Source organism: Podarcis bocagei (assembly GCF_964188305.1).
Source record: "Podarcis bocagei genome assembly, chromosome: 14".
Lineage (NCBI taxonomy): Eukaryota > Metazoa > Chordata > Lepidosauria > Squamata > Lacertidae > Podarcis > Podarcis bocagei.
In genome coordinates this window covers 27,029,617-27,046,569 of record NC_138139.1, presented here as the reverse complement: position 1 = coordinate 27,046,569, position 16,953 = coordinate 27,029,617, and the positions used below count along the sequence as shown (strand labels likewise).

At 44.4% G+C, this 16,953-nt stretch overlaps 1 protein-coding gene across 7 annotated transcripts in view; it reads left to right on the top strand.

The window, feature by feature from the left end:
- The window catches only part of MEGF11 (multiple EGF like domains 11), a 343,630-nt gene that overhangs the window by 275,830 nt on the left and 50,847 nt on the right, over positions 1 to 16,953 (top strand). For all 7 annotated transcript variants that reach the window (XM_081171061.1, XM_081171057.1, XM_081171059.1 and 4 more), the window contains 2 exons: positions 12,134 to 12,280; positions 14,048 to 14,182. In XM_081171061.1, coding sequence (XP_081027187.1) covers positions 12,134 to 12,280; positions 14,048 to 14,182 — 282 coding nt within the window. The remainder of the gene's footprint in view (positions 1 to 12,133; positions 12,281 to 14,047; positions 14,183 to 16,953) is intronic.

Below are 16,953 nucleotides of genomic sequence, written 5' to 3'. Positions count from 1 at the left end.
TTCAATAAACAGACTTCCTGGCAGCATGCTGAGAGTTTCACAGTGCATCTTAGTGCATTGTTGCGTGCATGTTTAAAAGGACCTTTATCCCTCGCCGATTCCTTTTTGTCCTCTGCTGCTATGCTACGTAGAAAACATTAGATAGAAACATTCCTGCGTTCACATTAGCTTGCCATTTTCTGGCTGGCTGTTCCCGTTATCTCTGCCATAATTTCCGTTTAATCACTTTTAGTTACTGTATCCTAGCTCTTGAAGTTAATAATTTAGTTGTGTGATATTCCTGCATCCTTACATTGTCCTTAAAGGAAGGATGGAACTGAGACATTTCAGCAGGATGGGTAAGTTATCACAATCCCCTTTTACCTGCCTCCACTGGGCGTTTTTTGAAAAGGGAAATGTCTTTTCCCATCTGAAAGGGGAGCACTTAGCTTTCTGGCTTCTATCAGTGCCCTCTAAGCCTTTAAAAATGTACCATAAGCCTATTAGAAATCAGCTTTAATTTTTCATTGGCTTAATTTCAAGTGAGATGATAAGATTTTAATGTCCTCCTTTTGCTTAAAAATTCTCTCTTTTGATGGGGAACCTTTCAGGATGGCTCCTGCTGATAGCAGGCTATTTTTTAAAGAAAGGGAAAAAACTAATCTGCATTTGCTAAGTTATCAAAGGCTCCACTGATGTCCTCATGTTAATTGAGCCTCTGGAACTTATTGATGAGGTGCCCAACTCAGTAGAACTAGATCAGTATCTTAGTCAAGTTTATTTTTTGTTTACCCAAAAGATAGTCCAAGAAGATGTTTTTAGGGCATGAATCGGAATTTTATTTATTTTTTTAAAGGAGAAGGGAGATTTAAAAAATAGAATATGCCATACCTTCTCAAATAAATGGACAAAAATGGGAGTGGGATGAAGGTGGAAGTGTTATACTTTATAAGTCTACTTACACCTTAACATAGTGATGAGGCACCTGTGGTCCTGCAGTTGTTTCTAGACTCCAGTTCTTATCAGCCCCAGCCAGCTTGAGGTGTGATGGTGAGCACCACAGCTCAATAACACCTGGAGGGCCACAGATGCCCCATAGAGCACAGACCTTCCTCATGCCTGAGTCCCTCCAGATGTTCTGGACTGCAGCCACCATCAGCCCCAGCTGACACAACCTTCCTTCCATATTGGGGAAGGCTGATACTACAAACCAGTAAGCAAGGGATGGAAGATCAGAGTTCCTGGTTCAAATCTCACCTCCACCATGAACTCATTTGGCCAGTAACATATTCAGAAGTGCTGGGTACCTTCATGAGTCTCACAGCCATGTCCCTTCCAAGGTCACAGTAACCTTAGAATTATATAGTAATAATAATAATAATCAGGGATGCTTGCAACAATAAATGCAGATTTGGCCTTTCAGTTAGATCTGCTCTTTTCTGTGCATATACATGGGCAAATGATTTGGAGTGCTCCAATACCTTCTATCAGAGTGGCTTAAGTTGTGTTTTTCCTTGAAGTTCCATTGTACGTAGCAGAACTTCTGAAACGGAAGCACCTTGTGTTTTCGGTGTTGCTAAATGCTCATCTTTGAAGCATACAGCAGCTAAAGAGGTCCCTTTTCATACTGATTGGGTGGCTGTAGGTTACTGGAGACAGGGACCGTGCTGCAGAAATAGTAGTGGGTCTTCAATCCCAGACTCTTACACCACTGTATTTGGTGATGAATATAATATGTGAGTAGCTGGACCATAAAGAAGGCTGATTGCCGAAGAATTGATGCTTTTGAATTATGGTGCTGGAGGAGACTCTTGAGAGTCCCATGGACTGCAAGAAGATCAAACCTATCCATTCTTAAGGAAATCAGCCCTGAGTGCTCACTGGAAGGACAGATCCTGAAGCTGAGGCTCCAGTATTTTGGCCACCTCATGAGAAGAGAAGAACTCCCTGGAAAAGACCCTGATGTTGGGAAAGATGGAGGGCACAAGGAGAAAGGGACGACAGAGGACGAGATGGTTGGATAATGTTCTCGAAGCTACCAGCATGAGTTCGACCAAACTGTGGGAGGCGGTGGAAGACAGAAGTGCCTGGCGTGCTCTGGGGTCATGAAGAGTCGGACACGACTAAATGACTAAACAACGTAATATGTGAGTGTGTTTGGCGTCTACACTGACTGGCAGTGGTTCTACAGGAGATGTCTGGGGTTGCACCAAAGACCTTTTGCAGGTAAAGCAAATGCTCAGCCACTGAGCTACACAGTCACAGTCGGAGGCCATGACTCAATGCAGGCAGATAGACAATCCCCGGACTTCTACACACATTCCAGAAAAAGCTAGGAACCTAGAAAAGGTACACCATCCATGTAACCAGCCGCCAGACAATGATATTCTAAGAAGACACAAGGCATAGGCAGAGCACAGCATGCAGTACATTAACCTGCACACAAACCTGCTCCACCTTATGGAACAGACACCAATGGCTTGAGATAGTTGCACCAAAGCACCACTAACAAGGGGCGCACGGGCCTTTCTCCTGAATCTCACCCAACTCCAAAGCACATAGAGCAAGCAAGGGCCCAGACCAGCATTTCACGCACTCACACAGGGCTGCCAACAACAAACCACCCTATAGGAAGCCCCCCTCCCAATGTTTCTATTCTGTGCATGACTCGTAATTGGACAGAGGCCAGAACTGTGATGCAAACAAAGCCTCAGCAGGCAGATTCCTCTGCCATCTGCTCTCATGTCTGCTTCACAGGTGATCTAATGATCCAACAGCCCCCGGTGCTAAGATGTGGCAGAATTAAGCTTCCTCCGCCACCAAACATGGAAGTCCAGTGGCTTGTTCGGAGAAAACAGCAAGCCCCCACCTCTGTATGTGGGTTCTATTGGGCCCTTTAATTATTTTCTCGCACCACCCTAATGTGCCCCAGCACTAAGTTCAGGAATGACAGCTTCAGTATGCCTATACTCCCATCTGTTCCTCCTGGGCAGCTGAGATGGAGCTAATCAGATGCTATTCCTTCAAACAGCCCTGTTGTATTCCCCTTTATCCAGCCCGGAATGGATGCAGTGGCATGCTAGGTACACACACAACCAAGCGTGCCTCTGTAATTGCTAATGAGTAGATTAAAGTACAAGCTGTTAGGCACTAAGAGGACAGTGCGACGGTAAAGGTAAAACAGCAGAGTCATTGGGAAGGACAAACAGATCACCAGGCGCCGGATTATAAGATATAAGTAAGCCCCCATGCCATCCTGCATTGGCATCTCTGCAGAATAATCTCTTCTAGGCACTTAGGAAGCTGCCTCATGCTGAGTTAGATCACCCATCTAGCTCAGCGCTTCCATACTAGCTGACAGTGGCCAGGGGCGTAGGAAGGGGGGGCAGTGGGGCGGTCCACCCCGGGTGTCATCCAGAGGGGGGTGAGAAGATCCCCCTGGGTGGATCATGTGCAGCACTGCAACCAGCCACCCAGGCAGCGCTGCACCGCGATCAGACCCCCGCCGGGAGGATCACGCAGCCGCACCAATTGCTCCGTCTTCGTGGGCAGATCCTCGCTCTGGGTGCCCACCTGGCTAGCTCCACTGCTGGCAGTGGATCCCCAAAGTTTCAGGCAGGGGTCTCTCCCATAGCTACCTAGAGATGCCATTGGCGATTGAGTCTTGGCCCTTACGTATGCAAAGCAGATGGCCCCTTCCCCATCAAGGCAGGTACAGTAAATGTAAAGGACACCAGGACAGTTAAGTCCAGCCAAATTTGACAATTTCAGGCCAAGGGAGCCAGCATTTGTCCACAGACAGCTTTTCTGGGTCATGTGGCCTGCATGACTAAACCGCTTCTGGCGCACAGAATACCATGACAGAAGTCATAGCACACGGAAATGCTGTTTATCTTTCCATCGTAGTGGTACCCGTGTATCTACTCATGCTGGTATGCTTTCAAGAGGCTTGGTGGTTTCATGAGAAGATCAGAGTATGTAAGGGAACAAGGTCCCTACCCCAAAGGAGCTTACAATTTCAAATCCCCCTTCAACTTAGGAAGGGGAAGATACTTGGAAGTGAATGCAACCTGGGAAGAAATTTGGGCTGTTTCAGTTGCACATCCTTCAGTTTGGGAGTTCCAGTTTGAGACTTGCCATGGTGAAGATGGAAGCAGGGTGGTGGTTATTCTGGATAAATCAGTCTGGAACACTTTAGTCTCTGCCTGGTTCTGAGTAGAGCTGGCACATGAAACATGATGGGTTTTCCCCAAGGGGGAAAAAGGTTGTCTACCCCTGTATGCAAAACAAATGTTCTACCACTGAACTTATAGTCTTTTCTAGTAGCAGTGGTACGCTCATTGTTCTGTTGGGCTGGGTCCTGGCTTTGGTGCTGGCTCTGGTTCTGTAGGCCCAGGTACAGTGAGTTCCTGCCTCAAGTTCAATGATCGCCTGATCACCAACATCTGACTCAGAGCCACAACCCAGTCCAGCTCCTTAGCTGGCAATAAGAGCATAAGAAGCGTATGCTGGAACTCAGAAGCATTAACTGGAATCATAGAATTGTAGAGTGGGATGGGACCCCAAGGGGCATCAGGCCCAACCCCCTACAAAGCATGAATCACTACTAAAGAATCCCTGACCGATGGCCATCCAACCTCTGCTTTAAAAAGTCCCATGAAGGAGACTCCACACTTTCCAAGGTGATTTGTTCCACTGTTCAACAGCTCTGACACCAGAAAATTCTTCCTCATGTTTAGTGGGAATCTCCTTTCTTGTGATTTGACTCCATTGGTTTGAGTCCTACCATTTGGAGCAGCAGAAAACAAGTTTGCTCCAGCTTCCATGTGACAGCCCTTCAGATATTTAAAGATGGCCATCCTATCACCTCTCAGTTTCCTCTTTCCCAGGTGAAACGTACCCAACTCCCTCAACCGTTCCTCATAAGGCTTGGTTTCCAGACCCTTGACCATCTTGGCCACCCTCCTCTGTACGCATTCCAGCTCGTCAATATCCTTCTTACTACCTTTGAGGTAGAGCTTAGCTATCATGACTAGTAGCCATTGGCAATGTTCTCCAGGAATTTATCCAGTCCTCTTTTAAAGCTACCCAAATTAGTGGCCATCACTGCCTCCTGCAGGAGCAAGTTCCATAGTTTAACTCTGCAACGTGAAGAAGCCCTTTTAAAAATTTATCCTGAATCTTCCAACATTCGGCTCCACTAGTATCTAGTATTATGAGAGAAGAAGGAAAACTTTTCTTCTCTCCATTTTCCTCTCTGTTGTTCCCGACTCAGTGTCCTGGCCGCTGCTGGGTTTTCAGGGTCACAGCAGACAGAAGGATTGCCTTCCCTTTTGTCTGGGTGCTGGTCTGGCTGAGCTAGGGAGCTCCCAGGTGCCTCAAAATCTCCTTGATACCTAGCACCAATTCTGCAGCTTTGACAGGCTCACATGGCCTGCAGTGAATCAGACCTAATCTCTCTCTGCACTCCAGGAACTGCTATCCAAATGTCAGAGACAAGTGGCTGTTATGACTTCGTGCCATGCTGAGAAGACAGAGGAGAGTAGCAGGGTGTTTAGCGTCAGATCCACCATGTCTATTGAAGTCCTGTCAAAACTAATTTCTGTGGAATGTACTTTGAGATGGTGATTAATGTGTGGTGTGTTGTTGTTTTTTAATGTGGAGAGAGAGAGAGAGAGAGAGAGAGAGAGAGAGAGAGAGAGCGCACGCTCCAATAATAAAATAATTACAGCGTATACATTGATCTATCCATCTCCCCACAGATCCTTCTTTCCTTTCCCCCACTTTGAAACAAGAGGAAAGGAAGCTACATCCTGTAATTTCTCCAGGTCTTACATCCCTTAGAAAATAATTAGATTCCGTTCAGTAGCAAGAACCCCCCCCCCGACTCTGCCACAGTCAAGGGGATAGGAGGAGCAGATCCAGGTCGAAGCCTCCAGCTCTCATTTATTCCAATCCACCTTCTTCCTTCCTTTTTTTCTTCCTGCATTTGGAGAAGTGTGGTTGTATTGTCTAGAGGCATGAACAACCGGTTTCATTAGGAGCAGGATCTGCAGTTCAGCCAAGTTGGATGGAAACACAGCAAGGGCCGAAACCAGGGGGCAGTTTCTTTTCTCCTCGACAAGAGAAATTTCGTGCCGTAGGCAGAGTGGAGAAATGGCAGAGTACAAAAATGTTAACATCCTTTGTGATGATTATTATTTGTCAATTTGTATTATACTGCTCAATTATACCACCATTATACCAAAATAGGTGTCTGTGTGGTTTACAAAATGTAAAAAAATACAAAAAAGACACAACATTACTAAAATACACTATAATTAAAATACAAACTAAAGCAATCCCATTGCACATAGGACCAGGACTTTTTTCAGTTCCGGCACCTCTCAGGTGGGCGCCATTGCCATTATAAGAGAACAAGGGTAGTGTTCATGGTGAGTTCCGGCACCTCTTTTTCTAGAAAAATATAGCACTGCACAGGACTCACAGTTTCTCTCTTGGGACTTGTTGGCTTGTGTGAGTTGAGACTATGGTGGTCCCAGGAAGAGATCCAGGATCTTTCCAAACACAAGGGTGAAAATGCCATGCTTTATTTATTTGATTCCCCCCCCCCCAGGGCATCTCCATGGTGCCATTAAATCATTGTCCTCTTTCATTTTCCCATGAACCTTCTCTCTCTTTTAGACCATAGAAAATCTAACCTTTTTAGAAAGAATGGGGATGTTTTCTACAGCTGTAGATTGCCTTAGTGCTGCCCTTCCTTGTTTTCTAAGAGGCACACTTTTGACATGTTCATTGTGGAATAAGCCAGGTGAAAATATCGCCCCTGTATACCTTCCTGTTGGTGTCATTTTATCAGCATTTTTGTTTTTTCTCTATCCATCTATCCAGCCATCTGTCTTTTAATGAGACCATAACTGTTCTTTTCCTACATTTCTAAAAGAAGATATTAAAATTTAGTTTGAAAGCTTAAATGAAAGAGTGTTGTAGAGCTAATTAAAAATTGATTTAATGTAACAGAGCAAAAGACCCCACTGCATTTTCTGTTGCTGTCGTTTCTTTGTTTCAAATTTCAGGTAAAACAGTTTGTTTAAAATAAATATGTGTGTATATGAGAGAGAGAGGAGAGAGGTGTAATTGTCATGTCAAATAGATACAACTGAGTTCTGCCTTTATCATATTACAAGTAAACATGGAGAGTTGTGCAACTGAAAATCTTCTTATAAGGGCCACTCCATGTGTTTGCTATCTATCTCTCTTTGCTAACCTTTGGAATCTAAACATGCTTAAAAGGTGTGATCCTGCTCTCATCTGTTAGATATGATTAAGGCTTCCCTTCCACCACCTCTGCGTTGTGCTAAGTCAGTATCCCCATCAGGAATCATCTTGCCTTTATTTAGTCCTGGGAAGATACTGCCTCATTAGTCTTCAGCTAGAGGTGACTTCTCTGCCGCGGGAAACGGAGATGCATTTTAATGCTCCTGCCTTTTTAAAAGAAAGGAGCTGGTGTCATTCTCTGAAAAACTCAAGACAAGAAATAATGTTCCTTAATTGTCTCCATTTATAAATAGCCCGGTTTACAATGAAAGAATTCTAGTCCAAATATTGCTGTCAAAATGGAGGAAGCAACGTGACAACTCTTCCCTTAATCCCCGTTTGCACTTAATTCCAGGAGTCTGGGTTGGCAGTATTTAAAATGAGGGGAGGCAATCCATCATTAGGTTATGCATTCTAATTCCCAGGGAGTTCTCCAAACCATATCTATGGGTCTTGCACAGAACAAGACCAGCTTCTGTCTCTAGCTTGCAGCATCAACCAAACTCTCCTTCCAGCACTAACTCTCCTGGCCTATTGCTCTCCATCTTGGTGATCTGGCATCCAGCCAGGTGAGGTGTGGAAAGGCCCACCCATTTGTCTCTATGGCAACAAATGGACTTTTCCACCTGGCCCAGTAGAGCAATTCTGATATTCTGTTATTGTTACTTATTATTTTCTTTCCTGTTTCATTTTACTCACCTTTTATTTATTTTTAGGTTTGTGGTTGAATTGAAAGGGAATTGATTTATGGTGACTTGTTTCCTTATAGTGTATGTTTATATCAGTAATGATTTCCAGGGGGAGAAGCTGTGTTCCGCTAATACAGCCAAAAGAAAGAGAGTTTTGTTGCACCTTAAAGACTAATAATTTTATTGGGGCAGTAAGCTTTCATGAAGCAATGTCCACTTCATCAGGTGCTTATCAGTAATATGTCAGTAATATAGTCAGTCCATGATATAATGCAATATAAACCTGTTCTTTTCTTTACTTTCAACATGCTTCTGAACCTCATGTTAAGATGCCTCTGGCTTTGGTACAACATCCCTTCTGAAATGTGTAATTATTCCTGAACTTGAATAGAGGTGGGTGGAGGGATGAGTCCTGCTATGCTCCTTTAGTGCACTATCCACAGATATTTTTGAAAACTGCCCTGTATGTATGCTCGACAGTGATCGTTCTGTCAGTTTTAATAATCCTCCAAGCAGGATGTCCGAGTGGGTGGCAAGTCCACCAACATGGCATGTTCCTCATGGCAGCCTAATGAAGCCATCAAAAAGCAGGAAATGAGCTGAAATGATGTTTATCCATGGCAGCATATATAATCCAAACTCTGGCTGAGTTCAGGTATTTTGGAGTCATCGCCCGCGCTTATCCTTTTATCCGCGAGAAACATGCGCTTGGCTGATAAAGAACTTCCGGATGGTGTAGGGATTGCTGGCTTAAATGAGGTCTGTATCAGATCTCAAGGCACACTGAGGCAGCAAACTCCTGAGCTCTCAGTCTGATGCTCATGTGCTTTAACAGGACCTGCACAGCATGTGACCTGCGGAGCCAAACGCAGCCCCCGCCTCCTGGCATGTAGTGTGTGGCCTGTCAGTGCAATGACAACCCTTCTGGTTTTGCAGGGCCAGGCAGACATTAAAAACCGGAAGTTTATCAGCTCCTGGCTGGGTTGCCATACATAGCTGGTGGGGTGCGTTCTGCTTTGTGGATACTGAGCTAAAATATGCAGGAGGCAGTGGAGGAGAGGTTTTGTAAAATATATGATTAATTATTCCCTTGCACAATATACACCTCCCAACCCTTTTTCTTCCTTTACTTTCCCGTGCCTTTAGCCACATGGAATGCACTAAGTGGTGGTTACTGTTCATCAAAAGTGGAGACTCAGAGCATAAACTTGCTACTTCTTCAAAGCAGAACAGCCAGTGGCAGAGCTGGCTGCATGGGTGCCCGGAGGCACATGGGTGCCGTGCACCTGGGGGGGTGGGGCGATCTGCCATGTGGTGGCAGCGCAATCAGCAAGCAGCTGCGGCGATGCAATCCTCCACACACAGCAGTGTGATCCTCCACGTGCAGCTGCGGTGGTGTGATTCTCCATGCGGCAGCAGCTTGCACAGCTGCATCCTGGGGTGACAGGCCTAGCCCCCCACGGTGTGCCTTTTTGTCACCCCCCTCAGAGATGGCACCTGGGGCAGGCCGCCCCCCACCGCACCCCCCTCCCTATGCCCCTGAGAACAGCATTCTCAAACTACGGGCTGATTTTCTTTCCAAATCTACCTTGCTAATGTCAAGGTCCCAGTGCATCCATCAAGAAAGTGTTGTGGTGTTTTCGGTCATGTTTAAAGCCAACTGTGTGAAAAATGCTGTTTCTTCCATGCTGGTTTGGGCAAGGTCAAGCCCACAGACATTCACATGTAGCAGGTTCAGCGATTAAACTGCAGATGTAATTCAGCTGGCTGCAGCCCCATGATGCAGTTCAGAGAGTACCAAGAGTGCTGTACTTGCACAGTCTGAAAGACCAAAACCCTACCACACATCACAACTGTGATTAAAAGCCATTCCACAAAACAAACTTTATGGAGTTGAATTAGTTCAGGTGCATGCCCTCTACCATTCCTCAGATGAAAATAGGGGCATTTTATTCTACATCAGTATCACTGCTTAAGCATTTCCTCCTGGTCAAGTAAAAAAGTTATTAGAGGAAACACACAAAATGGCAGTATTTGAAGTACAGAAATCTTTGAATGTATGGGGAGGAAAGAAAACACCAAATCAATAAATACAACTAACTTATAGGTGTGTGTGTGAAAATTGTGCATTATCATCATGCGTTTACAAGTATTTTGGAAGGATGATAGCTTTGAACAACTATTATTGTTGCAATTGTGCAGGTGTATCCTATGGGGTATTCTAATGTCTATTTTGGGGTACAGGGACATACAACTGTTATGGGGGATACATAAACTTCCTTTTTTAATGTTTCAAACTTCTAAACAAATTGTGAAAGTGTTAGCAACTGCAGCACCCAGGAGCTGTGGTGAATCCTGTGGATGGCTCAGCAGCACAGACACCCCTCACCCCCCCACCCCAGGCATCCCCTCCCCCATCCTGTCCTGGGACTCCCCTTCACTCAAATGCAAAAAATGGGGAGACTCATCAGATTTCAGAAGGTGCCACCAGTTCAGCTCATGGGAGAGATCAATGCCTTTTTCCTGTCCACGTGAGAATCCCCCTCTTTTGCAACTGTTAAAGGCACAGGCACCCTTGCTCCAGCTCAAATCTGATCAGGTTAAATGATTCTCAGGAGTACTCCCATTAATTTGAGTAAAATAAAGTCTTGCCCTCGTGAGTCTTACACAGATGAGTGACAGCTCCTTAGAGACCCCTGTGGGCTTGCAGGATTGGGCCCTGGTTTATTTTAATTCATTTGTTGACAAGTGAAAGAGCAGGAGCCCTTATTTAAATGTCACTAATTAGAATACTGGAGGACAGAGCCTTTAAATCACCTGCTAAGAGTCTCTGCACACACAGAGTGCACTTTGGTAGATTTGAACGTCATAATAAATGCCAAACTATTGTCCTGGGAGCCATTTGGTGCCTGGATTTGCATCTCTGCACGTTTGCAGAGCATACAAATTTATGTGAATAAAGAGAGAGTCCAGGGTAGGATCTATCCACTATGCTAAGTGCTCTGCAGAGCAGGGACATAACCTGTGTCCTAATAATCAGAGAACATTTATTTTCCCATTTCGTCCATGTATGAAGGGCGGTATACAATTTAAGCACCAAAATCACAGATTTAAGCTCCTCACCACAGATGAGCATGCAAATTGCAACAATTCCCACTTCCTTTTCTATCTCCGGTGCAATTCTTTTGACATTCCTACCTGGACATTTATTTCCTGAAAGCCCCCACTGAAGCTACAAATTCAGGGGAAGGGTTGACGCCTTTCTCCACCACCCCCATCCTCTTGCTGCTTCTGACATATGTCTCCTAAAGTGCATGAAGCAGCCTGGGTGCCAAGACAAAGGGTGCCACCATCACAGCAGCCATGCCCATCACCCTATTAGACTCTACCCTGTATGACTTAACATAAATAATATCAGGCATTTTATTATTTTGCCAGTTTTATTGCGAATTTAAAATGTGATGCTAGCCTTAAAATGAATTGCTATATTTTGTTTCAAAATTAACTGGTATGAGACAACTCATTGCAATGATGTCCTTCTGCTGGTATTTTATTATCATGCCTGTTATGCAGCGCTTTTCCCTGGGGGGACACAGAGGGACGCATACCCTTAAACATTTTGTGAATCTAAGTTTGGCCTAATTGAGGGGCAGTATTTCAATATGAGTAGGAAAATGAGAGTACCCCTAAACATTTTTTTAGGGAAAAAAGCACTGCTGTTATGTATTCAGAGGTCTGTGTTTGCCTAAGCTTGAGTCTAAGGATTCTGAGCCCCTGTGTTCTGATTCGATACATGATATCCAATCACAGAACATTTCAGGATTTGGACCTCTGCCATTGGCCCTTAAATTCTGAGTCATGATTCGCAGCTGGGAAGTTTAGACAGCCAATCACTTTGGGAGTGGGAGTGGCCCAGGCCTTCGGAAATGTATATAAGCAGTTGCCCAGTTCTGTTAGTTCAATAAAGGTTCTTGTTGTTATCACTGTGTGTGATAACCTCTTGGGAACCCATCTACACGTCAGTGCCTTCACCCTAAGGCTCCGGGCAGTTAACAACAATTAACTGAAAAACAGTTTAAAACAACTTACAGTCACAAAAAGGCGTCAGATGTAAAGCATTTTGGATGTGCATCTCTGCTCTTCTCCAGGCATCCATTGTGACAGTGTCTGTCCAGAAGGGCGATGGGGACCCAACTGCTCCATCACCTGCAACTGTGAAAACGGAGGGTCCTGCTCCCCAGAGGATGGGACCTGCGAGTGTGCACCAGGCTACCGAGGACCGCTGTGCCAAAGAAGTAAGTTCTCCCCCCAACCTACGTACTTTCCTCCACTTTCCATTGGCTAAATACCTGCCTCATCCCATCCCTAATTCCTCCTCAGCCATTATGTGGAGAGGAGACCATAGGGAAGCAGGTGGCCATAGGAGCCAACTCCTAGGTGCTGAGGGGTCTCAGACACCCCAATAAAATATTTGAGGGGGCTGGGGGGGCAAAGTTGATGGACCGATTATTCAGGGTGGGGCTTACCCCCCTCCCCAACCAATATTTTATTTAAGTTAGCCTCTTGCCCTGCAAAAAAGGGCCTGGATGAGGGATCCACAACAGAGGTTGTGGAACTGAGCTTGACCCAGTTATCCCATCCTCAGGTTTGCAGTTTGTATGGCGGGAACACCCAAACACAATTACTGAGTCTACACTGGAATTGTGCGATTAAACTCAGAATGGCTCTTTACAGAACCAGTGTCTTTAACTCTGCAAATAACTTTTGCACACACACAAAATTCCCAGTTCACTTCTCGTTCCCCAGCCCCAAATTTCGCAGGTCAGCCTTGGCACAGGCAAAAGCTCCTTTCCCCCCAAATAACTTGCAGCTGCTGTTTTTCTTTTTTATTTAAAGCCATTACGGTGCTGACCTGGGCCAGGGCTGCCATCCACGGCCTTTGTGCATTTCAATTACAAACCCCTCTTTCCCTGTGAGGTCACGGCAATTCTCTCTCTGGCTGTAAAACTGCTCTCCAGACCCGCAAAAGAAGCCCTCAAAGAGTCGGGGAACCAAGGGGGGGTTTCTTCCTCTCTCTTTTTGCAAACTTTATATCCCCAGGGTTTAAAATGTGACAAGAGGAAATTGAAACTTTCCCAGAGAGAGGAGAGAAATAACAGGTTAGCTCTATCAGTCGGTGGTGCAAAGGCCGGGAGGGCATCTGAGTGCCTTCATCTTATCCATGTAATCAGGCTGTATAGCCCAAGGTGGTCTGCTTGGAGCTGTGGCAAGAAGAGAGCTTGGCTTCCTTCCTCCATTATCGGCGGCCTCATTATGCCAGGAGTTGCACCTGCCCCCTAAGTATCCCTCGTTATCAGATCCGTCCCTGAACTGAACTTGCATATTTAAAGTTGCTGCTTCTCCCCACTAGGCCTGACAGGTATGGAGGGTCTTGTTGCTTTTGTTCCTTTCTTTGCTTCTGATAGTTCATTTGTGTCTTGAATATAGAGATGGAGGGGAAATTCAATTCTGTTTCCTATTATTATTATTATTATTATTATTATTATTATTATTATTTATTAATATTATTATTATTATTATTTGAATTTATATAAAGCCCTATATCCGCGGGTCTCAGGATGGTTCACAGAATAAAACCAAAATATAAAAACCACAAAATACATAATCAGAATAAAAACAACAACAACCTAATACCCACACACATTTTAAAAGGGCATAGTATTTAAATGCAAACCCCCTCCTAATTTGTGCTTTCCGCAACAATACACAAACTGAAACACAGCCATCCTTCGGAATCCAAATTTTGCATTGCAGTTCTCCAGCCAAATAATGGATGCGAAAATATATAGGCTTAGGAAGGTGTGCATTAAAAAGATATATTCATGAAAACAACATATAAAAATGCATTCAATTAAGAAAAAAATTAGTCAAGTGGTTAAACTGTATGGTGCTTTCTTCGTAAACTGCATGCATTGTTGCAAATAACTGTAGTAACGATGAGGACTAGTGACTTGTTTCTGCCTTCTTTACAGTTGTAGTACAGCTTTTGTTATTTATTTTAGTTTGTCCACCTGGTTTCTACGGACATCAGTGCAGCCAGCCGTGTCCCCAGTGCATTCATAGCACTGTCCCCTGTCATCACGTTACAGGACATTGTGACTGCCTCCCAGGATTTTTTGGCCCACTCTGCAATCAAGGTATGAAGACTCTTGGTGGTTCTCGCTGGTTGTATTTATTTATGAGCAATTGATAGAAGCCAATGGAAAGGTTTCTGGGCAAAGCTCGCCTTTTTGTACTATTATTATTCTTGTAAGCCTTTGAGGTTCTAGATAGCAGCAGGGGAAAGAAAACCTGTTTTCCTTTGTAGGCAGAAATGCAAATAAGCACTTAGTCTCCCCTTTGTAAATAAGTTGTATGCTAACATGCTTAAGTAAGGCAATTCCTTAGTTTTGGACAGAAGTGCAAATAAAATGTGGCAGATGTTGCAAATGCAGCCGGCTACTCAAGGCTCACATCTCTTTACTGTCAGAACCTAGAGCATCTCAGGCACACAGTGGCACTTGTAAGTTGTGCTGTTAATTAAATGTAAAAGGTACTTGTCAGTTAGTACAGACTGCACACACAGGCAAGTACATATTGCCGGCAGGAACTTTTTAAAATGAAATTCTGAAATCTTGTTTGAGTTGGCCGATAGCTGAGAGATGAGCATTGTGAATGAGCTCTTGTTGTCCATACTAAAAGTCCCAGGTTTCACCCCAGGCTAGGAAAGACCTCAGGGGTGGGGCTGGGAGTGAGGTGGGGCAGTCAACATTGGACAAGATGGACCCAAGGGCCTTTCTCAGCAAAAAAAGCAACTTCATGTGGCCATATATTTAAGGGCTGGGGCCGTAGCTTATAATAATAATAATTATAAACCGTATAATTATTATTATTATTATTATTTATTATTTATACCCCGCCGATCTGGGCAGCTTCCAACAGAATATTAAATTACAACAACCTATTAAACGTTAAAAGCTTCCCTAAACAGGGCTGCCTTCAGGTGTCTTCTAAAAATCTGGTAGTTCTTTGACATCTGGTGGGAGGATGTTCCACAGGGCGGGTGCCACTACCGAGAAGGCCCTCTGCCTGGTTCCCTGTAACTTGGCTTCTCGCAGCGAGGGAACCACCAGAAGGCCCTTGGCAATGGACCTCAGTGTCCAGGCAGAACAATGGGGGTGGAGACGCTCCTTCAGGTAAACTGGACCGAGGCCATTTAGGGCTTTAAAGGTCAGCACCAACACTTTGAATTGTGCTCGGAAACGTACTGCGAGCCAGTGTAGGTCTTTCAAGACCGGTGTTATATGGTCTTGGTGGCTTACTGATAGAACACCTGCATTTGCAATATCAGAATGTCCTAGGTTCAATCCCCAGCATGGAAAAGACTGCAGCCTGAAACCCTGGAGAATGGCTGCCAGCCAGTGTGGACCAGCACTGTTGGGCTACAAGTCCCACCATTGTTGTCGAACGCTTTGGAAGCCGAACAATTTGGAACCCAAACACTGACAACCCAGAAGTGAATGCTTCCGTTTTCAAACGCGCCTTGGAAGTCAAACAGCTTCCGAGGTTCATTTCTCCATTTATTTCAATGTATTTTGCCAACCAGCAATTGCGCCTCAGTTGTTGAACGTTTCAGAACTCAAACGGTTTTCTGGAACGGATTATGTTCGACAACCGAGGTTCCACTGTATATCGCAATGTTTAGCTGGTGCTATATCGCAGTGTTGAAAACCAGATATCGCCCAGCCCTAGTAAATGTATATTTCTTATTTGGGTGTAATTTTCAATGTTTTATTTTAATATTTCATAATGATTCCTTTGATGTTTTCAGTTAGGTTGCAAACCGCTGTGGGATTTGTTTATTAATTCTCAAAATGCAAAGTGGCATAGACAAATGGGAGACTAAGGCCACCCTGGACCACAATTCCCATCAGCCCTCAGGCAGCAGGCTGGCTGAAGGGAGTTGCAGCCTAAAACATCTAGAGGACACCAGGTTGTGTAGATTTAACAGATAATATGCTGCATGGCATTTGCCTGTCCGGTCATCATCTTTTGTTTCTTGGGGGGGGGGGGTTAAGGAAAAAATAGAACTCTTTTTTTAATGCTGTGCTTTTCCGCAAGGTACAAATTATAGGCAGTACTTAGGCAAAAATAATTAAACATAGATTAAGTCGAAACATATGTTTTCTTTTCTCCTTGCCACTTTCACCACCAAGATGTAGAGCAATTAATATGAGAGCAAGCACTTTACTTTCCCCTTTTCGGCGAATGTGTCTGTCTCAATGCAAAAACCCCAGCTTAGTTTTCACAGTCTGAAGCAGGCCTAATTATCTCATTAAGCAAAACCCTGTTTTCTTGATTTCAATCTGTTGAGCGTCCCTGCCTTCCCTTTGAAATGTTGATCCACCCAGCAGAATTGCCATAAAATATTCATGTTCTAATTAAAGGCAGTCGGTGTTGCAATTTGTCATAATGTTGCAAGCATATGATATGATATATATGCTTTTCTTTAATATAAAAAAATGAGAAAGAAGAGAAGAAGGATGCATTTTAATAATTTATTTTAGGCTAACTTGGTGCAAATATTGCTGTTTTCAAAATGCAGCTATTATTGCAGGTGCTTTACTTTTTCGCTAAGTAGAAAGATTATTTAGAGCTAAGCAGAGAGGAAGAAAACTCCTCTCTGTGCTAGCAGCCCTAGAGAGAGAGCATTTACAGAGGGTTGTCCTATGGCCCATACCTGTGTCTTGGGTCACACCTCCTCGATCCATTTTCTTGGGGAGGGAGGGAAACAAGAGAGAAGAGGAAAGGACCCATCTAAATTGTATATGTGAGTAAAGGGGGGGGGACAATACCTTGGATTGGAAGATGGGCCCTGCGTTGTACTCTGGGGTCAAATGGTTTCTGGGCTCTTGAAAAATTGATGGCC